Raw genomic sequence first — 21,715 nt, forward strand, 5'->3', positions numbered from 1 at the left:
GGACAAACAACAAACAAGCTGTGCTTGGAGATTGCTTTTTTTCTTTGCTTGTATGAAACTAGTCAAAAGAGCAAGAGAACTGGGTGGGGCCAGCTGTTGGGACAAGATTTATCTGTCCAATAGTGGACAACTGTGGCGCAATCATTTCAAAGCTCAGTTAAAGTAGACCTGCCCTCATAAATCAAATAGTCGAAGGGGAGGCGGCGCCGTTCCGCTAGAATCCAGCCCATTTGCCCTTTTATTATTCATTCTAAACAAATATTATTCCACAAAGTCTCAGAGGCCTTTGGGAGAAAGTGCTTGTTTTCATAATGAAACCAGCTTCAGATTAAAGCACCCCATTCCCTGGAGTCCCAAATCTCTTCACATAAACTCCAACGCACGAAAGCTACTGCAGAGGCAAAATAATGCCGGTCCCAGAAGTTAGCGTCATTAGTAAATTGCTGAATGAAAGCTTACGATTTATTATTGAAGCATTTAGAATAAATTGGTAAAATACAAAATGTAAACTGAATTGAATACTTCTAAAAACACATTCCACCAGGTCCGACAGTTACCGGTCGTTGGCTCCTTTTAGCGTCACTCTGGCAGGACAAGCAGTTTTCCACATTTTGCGCCAAGCAGTCCAATTTGTCTTTCAGGAAGCGTCCTAAACTGAGCAGCACAGAGGCCAGGAACAGATCCTTCTGCTCGGCTTCAGAGCTGGGCGGCCAGAACCAGCACATGGCTAGCAAGGACCACAAGGCTTGCGCCGGAGACTGGTCCTGCATGAAGAGTTCAACTAAGGTGGTGAGGTACAGACCGGGGCCGGGATCTTCAGTGTTCGTCGCCGGAGCCAAAACTGCCATGGTGGGGTTGGACACCTTCGGTGTGGTCATTCCAAGCGGATCTGTGTCATTGTTCTTGTTTCCTGCGGCTCTGTCCGTTTCTTCTGTTTTGTTTTCAAACTTAAATGTTTGTTTCCAGGAGCGTGGACTGACAGGAGCAGACAGGCATTAAGTGAACCGCCAACAGTAAAGCCAGATTATTAGCCCGCTCACAGCCAGATGGCTGGCAGCTGATGGGCTTAGTCATAATACACAGCTCCCCGAGTTACAGCTCCACCAAAAAAAAAAAACAGACCCACATAGGAATTTTAAACAGATTCTGCAAAGTTAAGAGAGGGGACGACTGTAGCTTGGAGCAAGAGGAGATCGCTTTTTTAGAAAATGATACTGCCTAATATCTAAAGACATCAACTTTAAGATACTTTTTAAATTTAAAGAGCCGGTAGGAAAACAAATGGAATATTTCCACTTTTTGAAACTCTACTGACTAAACTCTAAGACTAAAAAACAAAGAAGCAAAAGCCCAGCAGCATCATGACCTACACTTATCATCCATAATGACAAAGAGCCCAATCCTACAGTTCCTCATCAGTCCATTTAAATGCTCTTAGAGAAAATGCCTGTCTCCACAAAGAGGCTTAATATGTCTGACTGCTCCTTAATCTTTTGTTTAATACAAGACATGACAGGCAACTATGTTCCGTGTCAAACATCGCACGGCTATAAATACAGCAGAATTCAATTCAGCCCTTACAATTTAATAGACCCTTAACGTCGAGGAAGCACACAGCGGCAGTCCACCAGAGGACCATGACCTCCTTCGCCTACAATACACAACAGGATTGTTATGTTTTATTGGATTGCGCAATCCATCCATTCATTATCTATAATGCTTATGTGTGGGGTCATGGGAGACTGGAGCCTCTCACAAGTGACTTTAGGTGAGTGGTGGGGACAAACGCAGGACAGACCACCAGGCAGTAGACTTTATGACGCTCTGGGAAAATCTTATAAACCTTACGACTGATATGTTCCTTCATGAAACAATATATAGCGTATCTATCCACATTAGCTTCTTTTCAGTCCATTAACTTGTTAAATTGGCGACACAATCCAGATTCACATCCATGTGGGCTACATTAGTTCTTTTTAAAACAACATCCAATGCGGACCAAGGACAATTTCAGATTCCTTATGGTAGTGGTCCGGGGCAAATTGAGTTAAGTCCTCCAATCATTCGCTTGAGCTCATAATGGTATAGACCAATAACATTTGTTTAAACTGATGAATAAGGTTCTTCTAGTGCTGAATATAACACAGCATTAACTCAGAGGCACAGGAATTACAATCAGTCCCAATAGTAAACAATACTGTTAATTCTGCATAGTAAGCACTTCATCTCAAACATACACAGGGATCCCTCAAGCGTAATTAGAGTAAATTGAAATGCAGTAGACCAATTAATCAAAAGGCAGCCAGACTAGCAAGGCGGCTGATTACAAGTTGTGACAAGAGGCTTGAAATTGGTCCTTCCTTTTCCATCCATCTTTATTGACTTTCACAATGACGTGAACACGCAGCTCTTGGCTCATACGTGATAGATTTCCTCCCAAGTAACTTTATTTTCCTTACCTTTGAAAACAGATGACTGACTTTGCTGCACATAATTCGTTATTCACAATATCACCGGTTTTTTTTTTTGTAACATCTTGATGTATTTTTGTGATATAGGTTTGATATAGATTATCTTTTTATTCTGCACAGTGCCAAAAGAATTCCCATTCAGCACATTCATATACCGCTTTACACACGCACCCACATTTCTTCCATTTGTTCCTCCATAAAAGACAAATGCTGAGCCTGAGCAGCAGTGGTGCAGTGCAGAGGGACTGACTCATGTCGCCACTAGGAAGAAATCAAATGATGATGAGACGAGCAGAGTGAAGCAGATGAGGCTGTCCTCTACTTTTGCTAAGTGACCACAGGTCGGCTTTTGTTAAGTCATGGCAGCTGCTACAATTAAAAAAAAATAATAATCAGACATTGGGCCTGAATGTATAGAACAATCAGGGAAAATGAGCAGATGCTTACAACTGGCCAGTGCAATCTACACATTACATGAAACTGCAGTTAAACATGCATTGAAGCAATCAATGACTATGCTTGAACAAACACATTGCTAAACACACACACACACATATACTGGCTTGGATGCTTCCAGACAGAAGGCTTTATGATGACCATACAAACTCATTACCACTCTCTATAAACATCAGCATAGTCATTCCTCCCTATTATATTGCAGCACAGAGGCATAGCTCCCACAAGGAGCAGGCTCACACTAGTTTGAACAACTTCATTCAAGTTAGCTCAGATATTGGGGGGAAAAAACCAATTACTAACCAGATATTTAAGAACCACCGAGACAGAAATAGAAACACAATCGGTTGTGTTTATTCATCAGGGACAACCATCTGGCATGTTTACACAGGAGATATTTTAAAAGAGCCTTAGAAGATGTTCTTCAAAGTGGACAACAAGCTTTCCAAAGAGAACGCTATGCTTTAAAGGTGATGCCTGCCACTGCAGGTGATAAAATGATGTCTGAGTGACAACTATTTATTTGGCCCTAAGCAGCATACAGTATCTCACTGCATGCAACCACAGCAAATAGCTGAGTGCTGTTCGCCGTGGAGTTACATTGGTGATGAGGTTACAAAATACATGCCGGTGATCCCCTAAGCTAGAGAAAGGCAGATGTGTGCAAGTGTTATTTCCTCCCTCACAGATCATTCTGCATGACAGTAATAAGATGTGTTTATACCAGTGGCTACAATGGAGCATTCTAATTATAGTAATCGGAGGAATTGGTGCCAGTCTGGTTTCAGACAAACTACCGATGTGACAGCGCACATGCGGGCAGATAGCCCCAATACATTCGGGAAGAATTGAGACACATGCTGTATGTGAAGTGGGTGTCTGCATGACAATGGAAATATTCTATTTAGCTCCACCCACCTTGCTGAGCTGAACAGGCCTGTGTGCGCAGTGGGAGTGACTCTGCAGCCCGGCACACATGGACTCGCCGCCCTCCGCTGCAGTGCACAAGTCTAATGAGAGATAGAAAGAGGAGGGTTAAGTTCTAGGTATGTGTGTTCTTCACATAACTGCATGATTGAAATGGAGGTTTATTGAAGTCTAGTGACGGCTAAACACAAAGAGTATTTTCTGAAAGCTATCAGAGGTGCCTGCCTGACTGCAAGGTCTATAAATGACAATGCCATTCCCCTAAAAAGAAACAAAATCCAGTAATTGTTATGTTTGTTATGATGCCCCGGAAAATACAAGTGACACATTGGCCTTGGTAATGTAAAACTGAAGAGACACTCTGACAAGATATTTTTAGATGAGTTTTGATGACCCTCAGCTCATTAAATTCACAGCTCTCATTGCAAACTGTGTAGCAGTTGGCACATGAAAAGACTTTATCCCTGATTGTAACCTGGGAGGTAAGCCAATCTGACAGCCGGAAACAAAAGAAAACTTCTGGACCTCCTACGAAGGTAAGCGTGTCCTTTCTGAACCGGCAACCAAATTGCAGACTGCTAAAGAAGATTCATTCAATCTGAATTGAATTTGTCTGTCTTGCACATTAGGGAAGACAGAAGACAGGCAGGTTTCTAAAAAGCAATTTGTGTTTGACAACTACTAATTCCTTTCCAGCAGCGCTTCTTTCTCTTCCTCCTGATCAGACAGCTTGGGATTGTGCCCTCTAGAGACTGAGAAGGAAATTGCAACGACTTTGATCACACCGTTTACTGTAATGAGTCTTTCAAGTCATTAATCCCTCAGAGTTTAATTAAAGATACCCAAGGAAAGACTATGCTAATGAATTACTACCATCAAGATAACATAAAATGTTCTTACTGTTTTTTGGAAATAAAAGCAATAAAAAGGCATGACAATGTTTGTGCATGCTGAGGGAAAATGTGATGTGCACAGTGTGGTTCATTTTATTTTAATCACGCTGCTTATTAATGTGTCATCTTGTTGATTTTGGAAAAAGCATTCATTTTATTTTAATCACGCAGCTTATTAATGTGTCATTTTGTTTATTTGGAAAAAAGCATTTCTCTTCATGGGTTCAGGTTAGACTTTTGGAGAATCTGCAGAACACAAATTATAATTTCAGACATCCATTCATCACGCTGAGTAATTAAATCTGAATTAGCAGCAGCAGCCTCATTTTCTGAGTAATGGAGAATTAAATTTGAATTGCAGAAAGCTCCCTATAGAAAACAACAAGACGAGGTGACAGAATTAGGGGGATGAAGGGTTTGTGCGTGTGTTTTGAGTCATATCTGTTTCGTGATTGTAAGTACCCGAGGAGGACTTGGCTTTGAGCTTGAATGCCGAAAGAGGAACTGGGTTGTCAAAGGCACCGTTTTGAGGCGGGGGTCCGTCCCGCCTCAGGCACATGTTGAGGGTTTGCTCAGCAAACAATGTCTGGATCAGCGTCAGGTCCAGACCTGACACATTGCGGCCATTCAACATGAGAACCTCATCACCTGGACGTAAACCTGAAAAGCATGTTGGAAATGCCGTGAAACATGATGCTGCAAAACTGTCTTTGCTGTTTGGTACCTTCAGTAAATCCTAATCCATTAGGGAGCACCTCACTGACAAAGATCCGACTATTCTTCTGACTATCTATATGTCCTGTTACTGCAAATCCTGGATGAAGAAAGAGAAACAGAATGACAGGATGAGGATAAAGATGACGAAGGGATTTTTTACAGTGACTTACCAAAATCTCCACTGCCGCTTATCCTGCTCATTTGCAGTGTAAACATATTAACGGGAACCACCTCCAATTGGCTGCCAACCTGCAGGTTAATATCAGACAAATGAAAACAACTACGCAAACAAGCGTATAATGAAGAGTCGCTGCGTCTGCTTGCTCTCCTCACCAATTCGGAGACAAGCTCGCCAGGCGCCACGGATCGAATTTCAGTATCCTGTCCCGCCTGTCTGTGCAGACGCAGTCGGTGCAGGTCTGGGTCCAGCCCTTTCGCCTGTTTACACAAGAGAATCTAATACTCGGCAGCTTGTGTGCGCAGACTTATCGGACATGTTTCGTGCACCGGCGCTTGGTTCGACAGCTGCGGTATGGTCGTGGCGTGAATTATTCATAGAATGTACACACAGCGGCGAATGGTTTGCGGTAAACAAAACAGCGTCACCCCAAGTGATTACAGCCTGTGTGTCAATCTTATGGGACCGTGTGAAGTTAACGCTGGATGAATAGGTGTGTTGCTTTAGAGGCCCAAGGGAGTAGAAAATGACAGCATACGCGACAACAAAGACTTGTGTGAAAAGTAGCGTTGACTGTTCACTGACTAGCATCTTTAAAACAATATTTTATCCGGGATTGTCTTTCTCCAAAATTAAGATTTAATATAAAAATAATTATCATAAGCAAGGATGATTTTACAAGGGGCCACAAGAATTCCTCATATTGTTCTTTTGTGCTCACCTTGCAAGCCTCCAAGAGGAGGTCAGTGGCTTTCTGCTCACTTCGAACGTGAACTTGGGCTTGCAGGCCATCCGGCATGTAGATGCAGGTCAGCATGCCTGGGGTGCAATTGTTGCTATCCCACACACCAACCTCAGGGGGCGGCATGGAGTACATACTGGTGAGCCCGTCCAGCCCCTGAAGAATGACAGATGGGTGATTATGGAAAGGGTGGTATCACATGTCAAAAGTGTCAAAGGGGTAATGGGGGAAAAAACAAGGGTGGGAGAAAGCAACAGACTGTGAGTCTCAACAGACTCCTATTAAAGATATATTTAAAAATATCTCCATTACTCAAAATGGTTTACTATGGTGTAAATATACTGTATGGCTTTTGTCACATTTTCATTTGACAGAATAAAATCCAGTCATTGCAATGATCACATGAAGAACGGAAAAGTTTAGGAGTTCATTTGATCGAGACAATTAGTTAGTTTCGAAAAGAAAAGAAAATGTCACAAGTAATATGGAAACCCCATTGCTATTTTTTTTTAGATGTACATTAAAGGGACGAAGGCTTTAGCCATCATTTTTGGGCAGCTGGGAGTTACGCTTCAGACTTTGTGTCTCTGGAGAGAAATGCGCCACTGTGGCGTTATGAGCCTGCGGGAGACACCAAATTATAGCTTCGGACCACAATTGTTAAGGAACTGAATCTTGAGGAAACCATCACATCAAATAAAGCAAACCTCATTCAATGGAGTGTTTTAGTGATTCAGCACTTCTGCAAAAAAAAAAAAAAAGATGACACGACTGCGGTTTAGACGTGAGAGGAACAGATGCCTTAGCGAATGGAATGATTTGGGCACGACCCAAAGTTTTAAATAAACTAAGAATTACCCTTCATGTCGAGTGGTGTGTGACTGTGGTTGTCTGGAGCGTTTGAATCTGACACGTATGCGCTTTTGATCGTTCAGAAACTGTTAGCTCATGAAAGACCTTTTAGCCTGCACGCCACAAAACACTATTAAGAGCTGTCGCGCAGATAAACCGACACATACGTTAGACTTTATTTCTGCTCCTCAAAAAATGAAACGCCAGCAGTGCTCTTTCCAAAAACGAAGGGATGGATGAACACAAGGTGCCTTTTGGAACCCACAACTTTACCTATCCATTTTGGGATGCGAAGCCAATTCTTACTCACCGGGGGGATGAAGTAACAAGCAACACGACAGCTGGTTACATAAGCACCCCATTTGTGTGCCAGCAATATGGCGTGAGTGGAAAACTCAAAATTTTGTTGCCTCCACTGACCTGAGCAGCAGCTGATTTAACACTGTACACCCATTCATGGTCACAGAGGGTAAGAAGAGGCAGGCGGTTGCCTGGTCAACCTTCCACCACCAAGTGCCAACAAGCCTGTGGAGACGGCACGTGCTTTGCCATCAATAAGTGCCCTGTGTGGTCAGTCTGTGGGCACTATTCAGTCAGAAATACACACAAACTGATAGTTCAGTCTTTCCCTCTGGAAAGCGGAAACTACTCGCAAACCAGAGTTTCTAAAAAAAAAAAAAAAAAAAAAAAAAAAAAGAAGTACGTGAGGACATTTGGTGACAGCTGCATAAATAAACTACTACACCCTTTCAGCTCCACTTAGCAACGGAGAAACACAAATACTCCAGTTTGGACTAAAATAGATTAGCTTTAAAGAAAAATCCCAACTGGTGTTGGAGACAATTTTAGACAATTTCCCTCAATTACATTGACTAAAGAAGCATTACTGTTAGTTTCCGTTTCCGCCCAGTCTTTTTACACTATGGATGACAGGCAGCCCATAAAAGCTGGCTCCACTGCATCAATTTAGCCGACATGTGGAGAACTAATCATCAAAGGCAATTGAATGGAGATTTTAACCTTAGCGCCTTCCTGCCATCCTCCCACCATGAAATCTTACTCCCTACATCAAAATAACCTGAATCAAGGAAAGCTCGGAGGACGCCACCGTGGGGAGCCTCTGACATTTGAAGCAACATTAAAGCATTTACCCAATGAAAGACTGCATTGTTTCCCAAACCACTTCCGCTCCAATTCTAAACATCTGATGGCGGGCAGCTTTTGACACACTATGAATCACTGCATCCTGTGGAACTTACGAACACTCATTCAGTTTTCGTCGTGCTCATTTGTCAACAATAAATGATTAATCACCTCAAGAGCTTGTAGGGACATTTTATTTGGAGGAAAAGCGCAGCCGTGTTGGCATATTAAAGCATAACTGGCTCATTAATTGAGATCAGCGAAAAATACAACTGGAATTAACGAATAATTAAGTTGTCAACTCCATGTGAGAGAATGCTGCAGCACATTATAACTTATTTCTGCAAAATATAGTAAGGTTTGGATCTGAACCTCGGAACACTAAATCATGCATTCTTGATGTAAACATCTAAGAATTTAATTGCCTGAGGGCTGAAGAAACCTCAACGTCTGGCGACCCAGATGGTCAAGATTCACACTCCTCAGTCGGCTGACAATTTTACCGCACATGCATAAACTTACACGATCAGTCGGCGCTTTTGGTCATCACACACTCAAATAATGAATTCTAAGAGCCCACACTGTATTTCAACACTTTATACGTAAGACTATAAAAAAGCGAGTAAACAGCTGTTTGTATATTTAACACTTGCAGACTGACATGGCAGTGTGATCTTTACTACTAGGTGAGAGTTGGACATATATAAGTCCATTTTTCAAATAAACACCATCAAAGCCAGGATAGGGTGGAAAAGGTCGTGTTTCTACCACGACTCCTTGGCACCCATCAGTGAGCAGATAAAATGATGGATGACATGGATGACTGAGAGAAAGGAGCTTTTAAATCATAAATCACAGATCCTCACACCATGCTGGATGAAGTGAGGGCATGCAATGAATGACTCACCTCAGTGTTCTTGGGAGGCGGAACATGCGCTTGACCTCCAGCGTCGCTCTCAAAGATCTGAGATCAAGAGATGGGCATATGAGAGCGGGAGAGAGTAGGGACCCACTGACTCATAAGCGATTACCGGTATGAAGTGACATCTTATTAGACCCGGATCGAGCTATTCTGACGTTAATTAAAACCTATGTGTGGTGGGTGCCAATCTTTCAAAGTGAATGGAGAAAGAGATTAACCGGATGAGCACAACGGCATTTTCCCTATTAAAAGTCTAAAATAACAAGATTCTTGCTGCTTCATGCTTTCCGATTGTTGTGCGAGCCTGAGGCTGCAGGTGACTCAACCTCTCAAATACAACATAAACAGAAGCCACCACTTGTGTGATAACTGTTTGCTCAGCAGCCTGCAGAGCGAGCCTGCAGAGATTTTTTCCCTGATTTGATCTGTGGAGAAGATGACATATTTCCATATCACGTCAAACTTAAAAATACTTCCCAACGTCAATGGAATTTATGAATAGCAACAAATGTTTCTTAATTAACCGTTAACTACAGATGCAGCAATATTACCGTATTTTCCGGACTATAAGGCGGTTGGTGTTGCAGATACAGTATATTAAGCGGCCCCATCTGACCCCGCCCTGATAATACTTTAGTAACTCTCCCCACCCTTACAAGTGAATAAAGTGGCTGTAAACACAATTGCTTTCCTGTAAACTGACTAATTATAGCATTACCAACTCTCCCACAAATCCTTAGACCGCTCTGGCCTACTTCCCATACCCCCAGCGAAGGCCAGCTTTTTACGGTATACATATAGCGCCGCTAAAGGGGATGATGGCACTCAAACAAGTGGGAGGAGAAGACGAGCAAACATGACTCTGGGACAAGATTGTCGTGCGCTGGGTTAAATGAGCTTAAGTCAACACAGATGACTCAGTGTGGAAGCTGTGGCAGAAGGGCTGCCAGCAATCGTTCTGATATTTATGCGTGGAGGAGAAGAGAGTTTGATGAAGAAGTTGTTGAAGTGAGACAAATCATGAGGGAATTTGGGAAGTGTATAGTAATGGAAGGAAAATGGATTAGACCTAAAGACCAATTTGAAAGCCTAAATAAAATAGTAACGCGTGAAGTGGATCAACTTTAAGCTTGTTTGGCTCTTTGATAGCCCGGCTGTCCAAATCCTTCAATTGTATCGTCACTTCCTTGTGGAGAACAGGCATGGGGAATGATGATGTCATTGAAGGCAACTAAGGAGTTGGATTTCCCAGAGTCAGATCATATAAAAAAGAGAGCGCTCCTTTACTTTTGTAGAAAGCAGCAGATGTCCAGGAACCCCACGCCACCTTACTACTACCGGCATTTACTCTCCCTAATTAGCGTTCAAGCCAAATAAGAAAAAAGCGCTAAATGTGGTTCTAAGAGAACGAGGACCTTGGGATAATAAAAAAAGGATGGACATCTAATATTTAGCATCTTTAGAGCAACCATCTGCTTGTGTCCACGGGGTTGAGGGAAGAATGGGAAATGCCATCTACCACATATGGCCATTCATAATTGATGTTTATGCTGCAGTGCAATCCCGGCCCTCCTGCATGGCGTAATCCTAACTGTGTCTCATTAGAGCGGCCGATTTGAGCTTCTCATGAAAAATCCCAATGTGCGCACACACCTCATTAGTGACAGACTGTTGTTAATGGTCAATCACAGTTAGGAGTCAACGGTGCGCCACATGTAGAATTTGAATGACCCCGTAACTCGAGAAACACGGATGACCTCACAGCATAAAGATGCTAAGTAGACTTATTTACGATAGCAAATGAGCAAAGTTCCATAAAATCTAATTGAAAAGTAACCAAGTATTTCCTGTAGTGTGTTCTAAAACGAGCACACATGTATTTGGGATTCTTGTATGAAAAAAAGTATGAGTAACTGTAAAGCTAGAAGGACTTCAACCGACCCCCTGTGGACAGGTATTAAGATTGCTCCCTTGTGTTTTTGTCGATTTAAAAAAAAAAAAAACCTGGAGTGTGAAAATACCAAGAAACTGAGACTGGGGGGAAAAAAACAAAAACTGCCTATCCTATAGTGATATTTAATACAATCAATTGAATATAAAAGAAAATAAGAAATGAAAATAAAATAAATACAAAATTAAAAATATTTCTTTAAACTTTGATTTGATTTATTAAGGGGAAAAAACTATACAAAGCTACCTGTTATAATAGGAGCGAGATAATTTTACAACTGTGATGGACCACCTAAATGTGAATGCGTGCGTGTGTACGTGCACATTCCTGAAGCTTTATGTTGTGGGAATGGTCTTATGAATTCTACACGGTCACATTTTGTGAATATCCCATCGGTTTCTCACAGGAACACACTGCTCTAAAAACCTGTAGGGCAGACTTTCATTATTCTTTGCATTAAGTGAGATTATTTGGAGTCTTTTCAAGGTAGAATTGCTGTTGTTGGACCGGAACCACACACTATTTCAATTTAGGACAAGGGCTGCAGTCAATTTGACCACAAGGACGCAGCATTTTTAATCTATCTGTGCCACCGAAGATTTAGGCTACTCGATGATCTTTAAAAGCCATATTTTCACATTTTTTAAGTGCTCTGGCACATTAAATGCAATGTTATAATAAAAATTACATACACAATACATTTGATCACTTTGATGGTTTTAACAAAATGTTGCAGCTGAACTTGACTCAAATGCGTAGGTCATCGAAATTCAAGAAATGTTTAATATTTGATCATGTGATCATCAATTTTCTAAGGTCCATTAGCAGGCAATACTCATCTTAAAATAGTACTGTATCAGTACAACCAATATTTTGTTTACCTGTGACGCCGAGACCCTTTTGCCCTTCTTTGTCAAGGTGTCAAGGCCTTTGAGGGAAGAGAAAAGGCCTCGCTTGTGCTTTCGGAAAGTCCGTGACAATGAGCGCCTGCGCAGTGTAGCCTCATCTCTGGAACAAATCTGAACAAAAGACCAAAATGAGAACTATAATCATCTAGCTCAACGAAAAGTCCCTTTAATCACATGATCTTAATTAGATTTACGTTTCTATAACATCAGCACATTTGCAAAAGGTTTTCAAAGATTTAATGATGTTCAAGGTTGTTGCTGGACATGAGGTCAATTAAAATCAAAGGAATGTTAAAAGGATCTAAACATCAGTCATAGACTTGTTCTTGGCCCCGGCCTTTGCTTTCTCACCAGTGCATGAAAGGATGAGACGGAGAAGATCCCGAGGCGGCCCAGGGTGGTTTTGGTCGGGCGGCTGGCGATTGCTAACAGGCTCTTTGGGTTGGGTAGCTCACCGCCCTGAAGACTGGCCAGGTAACAGCGCATCCTGAAGAGGTCTAGGTTGAACCTTTCCAGATTTTGCTCCCACTGTTGGATCTAAAGGACGAGAGTTGGGGGAAAAGTTTCGTGTTGGAACTGAAGCTCGGGATTCATTTGGTGGCTAGAAATGACGATTACGTTGAAGTGAGGACAGAATGTAAAAGAGGGGAAAAGGCTGGGTCAGAAGAATGTTTCCATTAAGTTGCAATTGCTTGCAGATGGTGGAGGCTAAAGGCATACATTAGTTGCTGATACAAGCAGAGCAATGGAGATGTGTGCAATAAATGCCCATTTTAATGCACAGTCTTGAGGAATGGTGATGCTGCACAGGTGCAGCCTTTAACCCCCACTATTTACAGTTGCCAGTCCCCCATTCCTTTTTGCCCCATCTAAGAGCCCAGAAGTGACTTGAGACTCATTTTTAAAGAGAACACTTGGATAAAACAACCCTCTACAGCCGCTGACATTTAATAGGTCTCACTTGCCATTGTGAATTCATTTACAATAATGGACCCCTTGGCATTGTCCCAATCGGGTGCAGTCACTCTCACGGCCTGTTTTAGGATTAGGGTTGTCGCAAAGTGGAACGCAAGTGTGGTGTTTAATGAACCTGAGACTTTTCAAACTGAAACGTTTGGGGGGGAAAAAAAATCAAGTGCAATGTAAATCTTTGTACAGAAGATAATACTAGCTACGCAGACAGCCGAATAGATTTGTGACAGTGTTTCCATGTTTGGTATTTAAAGGGTTGTTGAAAAGCGGCTAGTAAGACACTAAAACAACGGCAGAAGTTTCATGCGGTCAGCTGCTCTTACAACACGAGTGGAAAAATGATGCAAGCAAGATGGAACAAGGCCTTCTTTTTAGAAACCCTGTTTTATCTTTTGACATTCTGCATACAATACCTAACCCAAGAAAATTGTTCAATCTAATGTGATCAGTAGCGCCAAAGACAATCTTCAAATGCAGTTTGTTGGCACATGGATGGAGGTGGACGGCTCCGCTACATCAAAGTACCCTGTTAGTTCTGGATAACCCCAACAGAAGGTTCAATCTATCATCAGCCTCTGGGCACCGACATCAAATGACATACACCTCTGACCCTATCATTGACTCAAAACCACATCTGTCTGAATATACTCTTGGGGTGGCAGGGGGGCTAATTGGAAACATACGAGCACACCAACACGTTGACTCAAGACTCTTGGTAAGCTCCATGGAGACAAACTTGCAGAAGCAATATTAAGGTAAACAAATATTGTAATCACTGCAGCGATAGGCTCGGGATTTCCCCCTAGCTTCAAGTAGTCGTCATGTAATAACAAAAGTGAAGAACCCACTACCGGAAAACATCTGGAATTTCAGTCTAGTACTTGAGGAGAAAGATGTTCCCCTGGGCCCCTGTGAATCATTTGGGGATTGATGCATTTATCCCGCAAAATTAAAAGCACAAGACTGTCGGCGAAGCCATACAAAGCCGTATAATAAAGCACAGCGCAGCATGTGGTTGGCAAAAAAACAACATATACTGTCATGCAGGGTCTGAAATTAATCAATGCTAGCTTCCAGGAAACACAACCCAGGGGACAACTTGTCAAATTCACTTGAGGCCTTACAGTTTGTTCAATGCGTTGACGCCATTTCTTCCTGCGTCTATCAGGACCACAACATCAATAACATCAACTCACCTGGTTTTCAATGGCCTTGCGGTTTTTCGGGTCACTGACAACAGTGAGCTGAAGCTCAGCCATTTTCTTCATTTTCCCATCCATGTCAATCTTCTGCAAGAGGCCGCGGACCTGGCTTCGCAGCAGACGTACTGTATCCTCCTTTCCCTGGCGCTTGGCCAGCAGCGAGGCGCTGGCCGAATGGATGGCTGTCACCCAGTTTTCGAGGTCGGTCTGGTTGCTGGCCTGCGGGGGGGGGAAGGAGGAGTCAAGTTGATGAATTGGCGAGCCTTGCTGTACTGAATCAATACATGCAGCATTATGAACACTGCCTATATCAAACCTACATTTCATTCTTGCATTGTCAAATTAATTAAAAACAACACAAAACGGTCTCAAAGGCCGTGTGGAAAATGAAAGGATAAACCCGTTGCCGTCTTTATGTTAATAGCTGATTTCTTTGCACTTTGCCTCGGGGGCATGTAAGCTGCTCACTCTATTAGATGCAAACTATGTCTGAACATCATAATGCAGTCTGGCAAGCTTTTAATGTTAAGTGGTGATATGTAGGTCAGTAAGCACAAGTGGCAAATGTGCTCTTAGACCTCTTACCTGCCATGTTTGGGCACATTGCGTGCATAGCTTTTGCAACAATAGCTGTACGTGCCATAGACTTTACCTGAAAGAGATAGATATCTCCGTACGAGTTGCTGAGGCACAAGACGTTCTCCTTTTTAGGGTGTTCCGGAACAGCCTGCACGATACTGTCCTCGGCCAGAAGTGAGTAACGAGGGGAGAGCTCTTGCTCCGGTGACCCTTTACTGTATGTCTCGTAGAACAGCAATGTACATCCTAAGAGAAGATGACTCATCAAATTGGTTCCAGGAAATAAGAATTGTCAAGGCTTATACTAAAATTAACCAAAATTTCAATTTCTGGGAGATCGCTGATGGGTTAATTATTAGGCTTAACCCAGTTGTCCAAATTTACACGCCGGTTAAACATGAACATTCCAAATGTCTGCTCAAGATGAAAAAGCTCACCTTTCAAGGTAACCCAGTACTGCTTCCACTTGCGACGTGTCACCAGCTCCAGCTTCCTATCCTTCTGCAGTGTCACTAAAGGCTTAAACGAAAGCCATCCCGCCCGTCTGACCACCCCTTGTTCTTTTTCAAACAGCAAGTCCATCTGCTCCAGAGAGCCTTCGGCCGACTCGCTGCTGCTCTCGCCGTCATCTTCGCCCGTGGAAGGGTCTCTTCTCTCGCTCCCTCCCTGTCCACTACCCGTCTCCAGCTCCCTCATGAAATTCTCATAAATGTTCTGGCGAAGGGCATCATTGGTCGACTGGTGAATAGCCCCCGATGATTGAGTCCTCGGGGCTCCTGGGAACCACAAGAGGCTTGACGCTTGAGACGGGGAGCTGGTGTCTGCAGTCATGCCGTCAACGCCGCTGTCAAAGACATCGCTCATGTCCTTGTGCCGAGTCTCCTGATAAGACAAACAAGAGGCATGTAGATGATAAAGAGGTGTTTGAGACGGTGACCACTATGCTACCAATGGTTCCTTCGATACGATGCCAATACAGAAACAAGTTCACAGGTTCATTTTCCTTGCTTACAATTTTACGAAGAAAAAAAACCACCATGTTAGCCGCGAGCATTACACAGCACAACCTCTGTATGTTAAGCCGTGTGAGTCAAAAATGGAACGCAACTCAAAGTGTGCACTTTCCATTAGCCAGGAGGCACTGCAAAAGTTGAAGGGGAACTTTTGAAAACATGCACTCAAATCACTCAAAGCTACTTCAAAGTCTGCATTACGGTGACTTGATCTTTCAGTAGGCAGGGAAAGTGGGGCAAATTTCCTGTGACGGCACCTGGGGAGGTTAGAACCCTCCGGGCTGGAATAATTTCTCATCATTTTACGGCCTGGAGTGGCTTCCCAATTCTACAAATGAACACTCGATGGAATTGCACTCTCCAAATCTAATGAAGCCTACCTGTACTTGAATAGATTGCTGCATCGATTGTGGCAAACCGTTTGGAGTGAGCTGTGCATTTCCCAACGTGCAGACACACCATATGTGCTTATTCGCTGCCTTTATTAGCTTTACTGTATCACACAGTTTTAATAGAAAAATGGCCATGGTATAGTTTATTGATTCAAACCGATTTCACTTATTCCTCAACCTGACACCTGAAAGGCCAGAGAGCAGATTTGGTGACGCCACACATCCAAGAGTCAGCATCTGTTTCTTGTTTGAAGCAGGTTCTTCGGTCACAATGTGACCTTTAAACTCACAAAACAACTCTGGTGGACCGTAAGATGGAAGGGAACCAAAAGCTAGAGATGCATGGGAGCTTTGGGCTGGCTGGATACATAAATCTACCTCAGCTTTTTTTTTTTTGAGTACCTATACTCAAAGTTAAATTAAAAGCAAATAGAATTTCTGAACGCAAGATAAAAATTTGATAGGAAAAAGAGGTGGAAGTAAATCACTGAGTTCTATCCAACGCCAATGAAGAGTTAAGTACAAACACATGGCAAGGCAGTTGGAGCAGGACGTCATTAATATAAAGTGAAAGTTGCTTACGTGTCACTACAGAGACAAGCAAAAAGGCCATGACAAAATATCCAGTTAAAAAAAAAAAAAAATCACTGCACTTCACAAGTCCATGTAATAAAAGGTCAGCTAAATATAATCACAGTTTTATTTTTGCTTTAGTTTACGCTCAGACCTAAATGACTGAACAGCAATCCCTATTAGCAGACTTTCTCTCGAAGGGATGCAAAAAGAAGACCAAAGCATCTGCACCACATAACAGGCAGAACAACCAAATCCATTCATTAACATTAGAGGGATGAGGCTAAATCTTGAGCTAGGATTAAGTTGCACTCCAGTAGAGCCTCTCAAAGGCTTACAGCTATTCCTTTTGGCGCTTTCCAAAAACGCATGTTGCCGTCTTTACAGGGCAAGGCCAAACTAAGTAAATTGAGGAACAATTGATGTCAAAGTCAGTAAAATGGAATGTTTTGAAAGATCCATTTTTGGTTTTGAACAATGATATTGTTCATCGAAACCTTCAGGAGCTAAGCAGAAAAGAATTGTAATACTTTCCGTTGTCTCCTCTGACCTGTCAAAGTGGAAACAGTATCTCATTTTACATCGATTAATCACGATGTGGATTCTCTGTTTGCAGTACTCTGCTTGTAATATTTTTCCATCCTCAGATAAAATGTAGTAGGAAACAGGAACAGTGTTTTACATTGTACCCAGTCTGATCGCAGTGACAGAGACCGCTACGATCACCAAACAAAAACAGGAAAAAATCCAAGCCACATTACCTGGGTCTTCCTCTTCTTACGGCTGAGGCTGCCAGTCCAGTCACTTAAACGTCGAATGTGTTTTTTTATCGAAGCTTTCTTGTGGAAGCCAAACTCCGACCCAGACCGCTCCCGATGTTGTTCATGGTTGGGGTACTGATCCAGACCATCGCTCATGGTGTGAGCTTTGGGTCTTCGACAGGGTAGCGTGTATGATGAATACTGGCGGGCCTCAAGGCATTCATCTTCCAAAGGGACATCCAAGATTGAAGCAAGGGAGGCTCGATGTGGCTGTTGGCCAACAGGAGCCGCCTCTAAATGGGAGGAAAGGTCTTCGGCTATTGGGAAGGTTGCAGCCATTGTGGAATCTTTATAGAGACCGGCGATGGACACTGGGGAAGACTGCTCAGTGAAAGAGTCATGGAGGATGGGGGAGTGCACTTGTGTCCTGTTAGAAGAACAGGACTGGTGGTCCTGCTCGCAAAGTTCTGTGCTGGCTCCCCAAGGAGAATCATACCAGGAGCCATCTGAGCTCAGAGAGCTTCCTTTACTGGTTCTGGCAGTGGAAGAGGTAGAGGCTGGAGGAGGACCACTGTGGAGGCCATCGGGTTCGCTGCTCCCGGAACCAGGCAAACTCGGGGTGGAGGGGGACTCCAAATTAGCAGAGAATTTGAGGAGCTGTACAGGACCAGTGACGTCATCCAAGAGAAAATCGCTGCCTGAGGTGTTGGTGAATTCCACTCTCAGACTGCCGTCCTTCTTGATCACTACTCTTGGGCTACTCTGTTTCTCTAGAACCTGCTCTTTGTCTCTCTGGTCAGTCAAAGTATGACCATTGAGCTCGGCACCATACGGATTATCCTCATAGTCATCGGACACGTGCCGCTTGCGTATGCCACATCCAGTCGTCCGATGCAAGCGGTGTTCCCCCGGGCTACCCCTGGCGCCTCTGGAGATGTAGTCGTGACGAGGCGAGTAAGGCTGTCGGCTCTTTGGAGGGGAGAGACAACCTCTGCTGACGCATTTGGCTTTATACCCGGAGCTCACCGGCGCACTTTTCCACCACTCGTGAGGTGACAGAGGGTCGTCTGTGGCTGAGCCAAGCTTTAGTGAGTATGGCTTTTGGGTCCCAGAGAAACCAAAGCTTGTGGCTTTAAGGCCCTGGATGCTGTACTGGCTGTCAGAATTTCCCATTGCTGGCTTTCTGGAAAACAAGTCACTGAGAATTAGGTAAATGGGAAAAAATGGCAAAGACTTGTCGCGCTAGTTAATTGTGTATTCAAAGCAAATCTTAAGATGATCTGTCTTAAGATGAAAGACCTGCCAAACGTGTTGCATAACGCAATATGCTCATAATAAACAATTGCAATATCATTACACGTCTTAATATTTTACTTTAAAGGTCACACAACATGTTTAAACCTGCTGCTGAAAAATAAGTGCTTGTCAGGTGGTCAGACGGGCGAGGTGGCTTTTTTTAGGCTTTCGGTGACGCTGCAGGATAGGAAGGAAGCTGGAGCTGGTGACATGTCCTAGGTAGTTAATAACGTGAAAGGCTACCAGTTTTATACACATTTCATACATTTTCTCAAATTTCCTTAATTCTATGCTGTTAATAATTAATGGCATTCATCTAAGTCACATATGTCAAACTCAAGGCCCGGGGACCAGATACGGCCCGCCACATCATTTTATGTGGCCCGCAAAAACAAATTGTGCATCTAATTCATATGTCCATATTAAAATTACTTATTGTTTTCACTTTTAAAAAATAGCTCTATTGCTTGCAATTTATATTACCATTCATATTTTTAAAATATGTGAACAGTTTTTCTTGAAAACTAGTTATCCATATAGTCATTCACTAGTTTGTTGAGTACCGTACACTATATATAATTTGAGACATTCGGACATTTATTTGGGTTGGCAATTTCAATGGCCCTTCGAAGGAAACCATGAGGATGATGCGGCCCGCGACAAAAATAAGTTTAACATCCCTGATCTAAGTGAAGACTGATCATGTTAATGATAATAATGTCAATAATTAACAATGACTTGAGGTGAAAAACGCAAAAAACAACGTGCAATACAATTTCTTTAAAGTGTTTACATTTTCAAACATTCCTCAGAAATTACGATGTCTCATCACAGGTGAACTGTTTTTAAAACAAACCCGCAGGCTACTCATAATGCTTGGGGACTACATGGTAACTTCAGATGCTTGTCATTTTGTGCCATTAACTGGTAGAAATGAAAAAGACAAAGTGCCAAATGCTTTACAAACATACGCAATGGGATGCCCTCGGACTCACCTGCCTCAGAGTCTCAAATTGGTGCTCCTTTGTGTGAGATCCTTCCACCTCATGACTCAAAGTATACGACTTCCGATGTAGCCTTGATCATCTGAAACAGAAAAATATTGCCTTCAATACCACTGCTCCACATTGTAATTCAAAAACATCTGGACCGATATGAGAGAAGATAACCCCCAACATTTGTCAGAGGATTTGAAAAATGTCTTTTGGTCCATGTTGAACAATGTTATTAAAATGGAAATAAGGCTTCCTGTCGATTTTCAAACTACCTTACGATCTGTAAAAGTTTTATCTGTTAGGAGGAAAGCTTGTTACTGGCGGCTTTGTAAGAAGTGAAATCACCAAAGTTCCGGAGCTGAAAAAGTTTCCTTCACATCGAAAATGCGCAGCTCATACGGGGTGAACGAGAGCTCACATGAAATCCCAATTGATTCACTTGAACCAAGTCGTTAAAGTGTCAGTAGAGTAACATAATGCCACCGTGTGTGTGTGCGTACTAAAGCACACAAAGTTGAACGTTCTCTCCACCCAACTTTCAAATCAGCCAATCAAACTAAATGCTGGAAACATGTTTCCACCCCCCAATTTTCAAAATGACGTCGTCTTTACTCAGCATTGGAAATATTTTTGAATGCTGGCCGCAGTTTACCCATATGTTTATTTTTAAACCTTGGAATCCTCGCTTGTTCCTTTTTTTTTTTCTTTTCTTTCCACTGCCAAATTTGCTCAAGAGCAAGAACTAAAACAAGAAATGGCCCAGGAGGACTCTTAAATAGGATTTGGAGCATCTTAGGTATAACTTACAGAACATACATGTAGCTCACGCTTCTAGACGTGTTTCAAATTGTGCTAACTCTGCTAAGCCTTCACAGCACCAGACAGCATGTGTTGGGTTTCCGAGCAAGCAGTCCACTGCCAAAAGCCTTAACCTTCGGGATTAAGTGATGTGCACCATCAAGAGTTTTATCTGCTTCTACTTAAATACACCTTGACCAGAAGGTGAACAGTGTGACTGAATTAATTGACTACTCGAAAAGAGTTTTGGACACCCCTAATCTAAACCTTGCAAACTTTATCGACAATACCCACAAAAACAATTGGAATTGAGAATTCCATCTGTTCTTTGAATGACAACTAATTTGCAAAGTTCACTTTCCTCGCAGATTCAATTCAGGCAGAACAGAGTTGAGTGAAAGGCTTTAAGGCGTGCCAAACCTAAAGGCATACTCGCTCGCCTTCTGCTGTGACTTGAACCAGACTATTGTGCCACTTTTGAGGCGTACAAGACAAGTCTGCCTGTTTGCTGCAGCTACGGCATCAAGTATGAACCCTCCCCTCCTTCCTTCCTTCTTTTCCTTCAACCCCCCATTTGCTCTTCTCAATGGATTTCCTACAGGCCATCTGCTCAGGGGCCAAGTGACCCCGACGCTCCTCGAGACACCCTGTGACCTGGCATTCTTCTCTCTCTGCCCTTGAATAACTCCCACGTACGTTTCATGTTTAGTCTGGCAAAGTGTTGGGTCTGGAGTTAGGAATAACGGCGAGAAGTGGGCCACACACCTCAACATGATACAAAGACTTGGTTTAGGAAGTGAATTTTCCTTAAACCAATCCACTGTGCAACTGGAAAATCCACACAGTCAGTTCCTGGCCGTTTTTGTCCTTGGACCGTGAACAAAAGTGGAGCAGCAAGTTAGTGACACAGCAGCTTGGCAGGCAAGGCGTTCCCTTCCTCTCTAGAACGCAGTTTTCAAAATCGAAAATACTGC

At 42.9% G+C, this 21,715-nt stretch overlaps 1 protein-coding gene across 11 annotated transcripts in view; it reads right to left on the bottom strand.

Moving 5' to 3' along the window:
* tiam2a (TIAM Rac1 associated GEF 2a) overlaps window positions 1–21,715 on the bottom strand; it is a 72,552-nt gene that overhangs the window by 15,876 nt on the left and 34,961 nt on the right. For 3 of the 11 annotated variants that reach the window (XM_061301590.1, XM_061301588.1, XM_061301591.1), the window contains exons 2-15: window positions 19,944–20,034; window positions 17,653–18,835; window positions 15,351–15,795; window positions 14,987–15,159; window positions 14,329–14,553; window positions 12,512–12,697; window positions 12,134–12,271; window positions 9,287–9,343; window positions 6,364–6,540; window positions 5,798–5,902; window positions 5,635–5,713; window positions 5,472–5,561; window positions 5,210–5,407; window positions 3,846–3,937 (exon numbers count right to left, since the gene is read on the bottom strand). In XM_061301590.1, the coding sequence (XP_061157574.1) occupies window positions 3,846–3,937; window positions 5,210–5,407; window positions 5,472–5,561; window positions 5,635–5,713; window positions 5,798–5,902; window positions 6,364–6,540; window positions 9,287–9,343; window positions 12,134–12,271; window positions 12,512–12,697; window positions 14,329–14,553; window positions 14,987–15,159; window positions 15,351–15,795; window positions 17,653–18,825 (3,138 nt within the window). In that variant the 5' untranslated portion in view covers window positions 18,826–18,835; window positions 19,944–20,034. Of the gene's footprint in view, window positions 1–3,845; window positions 3,938–5,209; window positions 5,408–5,471; window positions 5,562–5,634; window positions 5,714–5,797; window positions 5,903–6,363; window positions 6,541–9,286; window positions 9,344–12,133; window positions 12,272–12,511; window positions 12,698–14,328; window positions 14,554–14,986; window positions 15,160–15,350; window positions 15,796–17,652; window positions 18,836–19,943; window positions 20,035–20,215; window positions 20,241–20,288; window positions 20,448–21,715 lie in introns of those variants that run through there. The other 8 variants (XM_061301594.1, XM_061301598.1, XM_061301595.1 and 5 more) reach the window with 6 other exon arrangements.

This window comes from Syngnathus typhle, linkage group LG16 (genome assembly GCF_033458585.1).
Source record: "Syngnathus typhle isolate RoL2023-S1 ecotype Sweden linkage group LG16, RoL_Styp_1.0, whole genome shotgun sequence".
NCBI lineage: Eukaryota > Metazoa > Chordata > Actinopteri > Syngnathiformes > Syngnathidae > Syngnathus > Syngnathus typhle.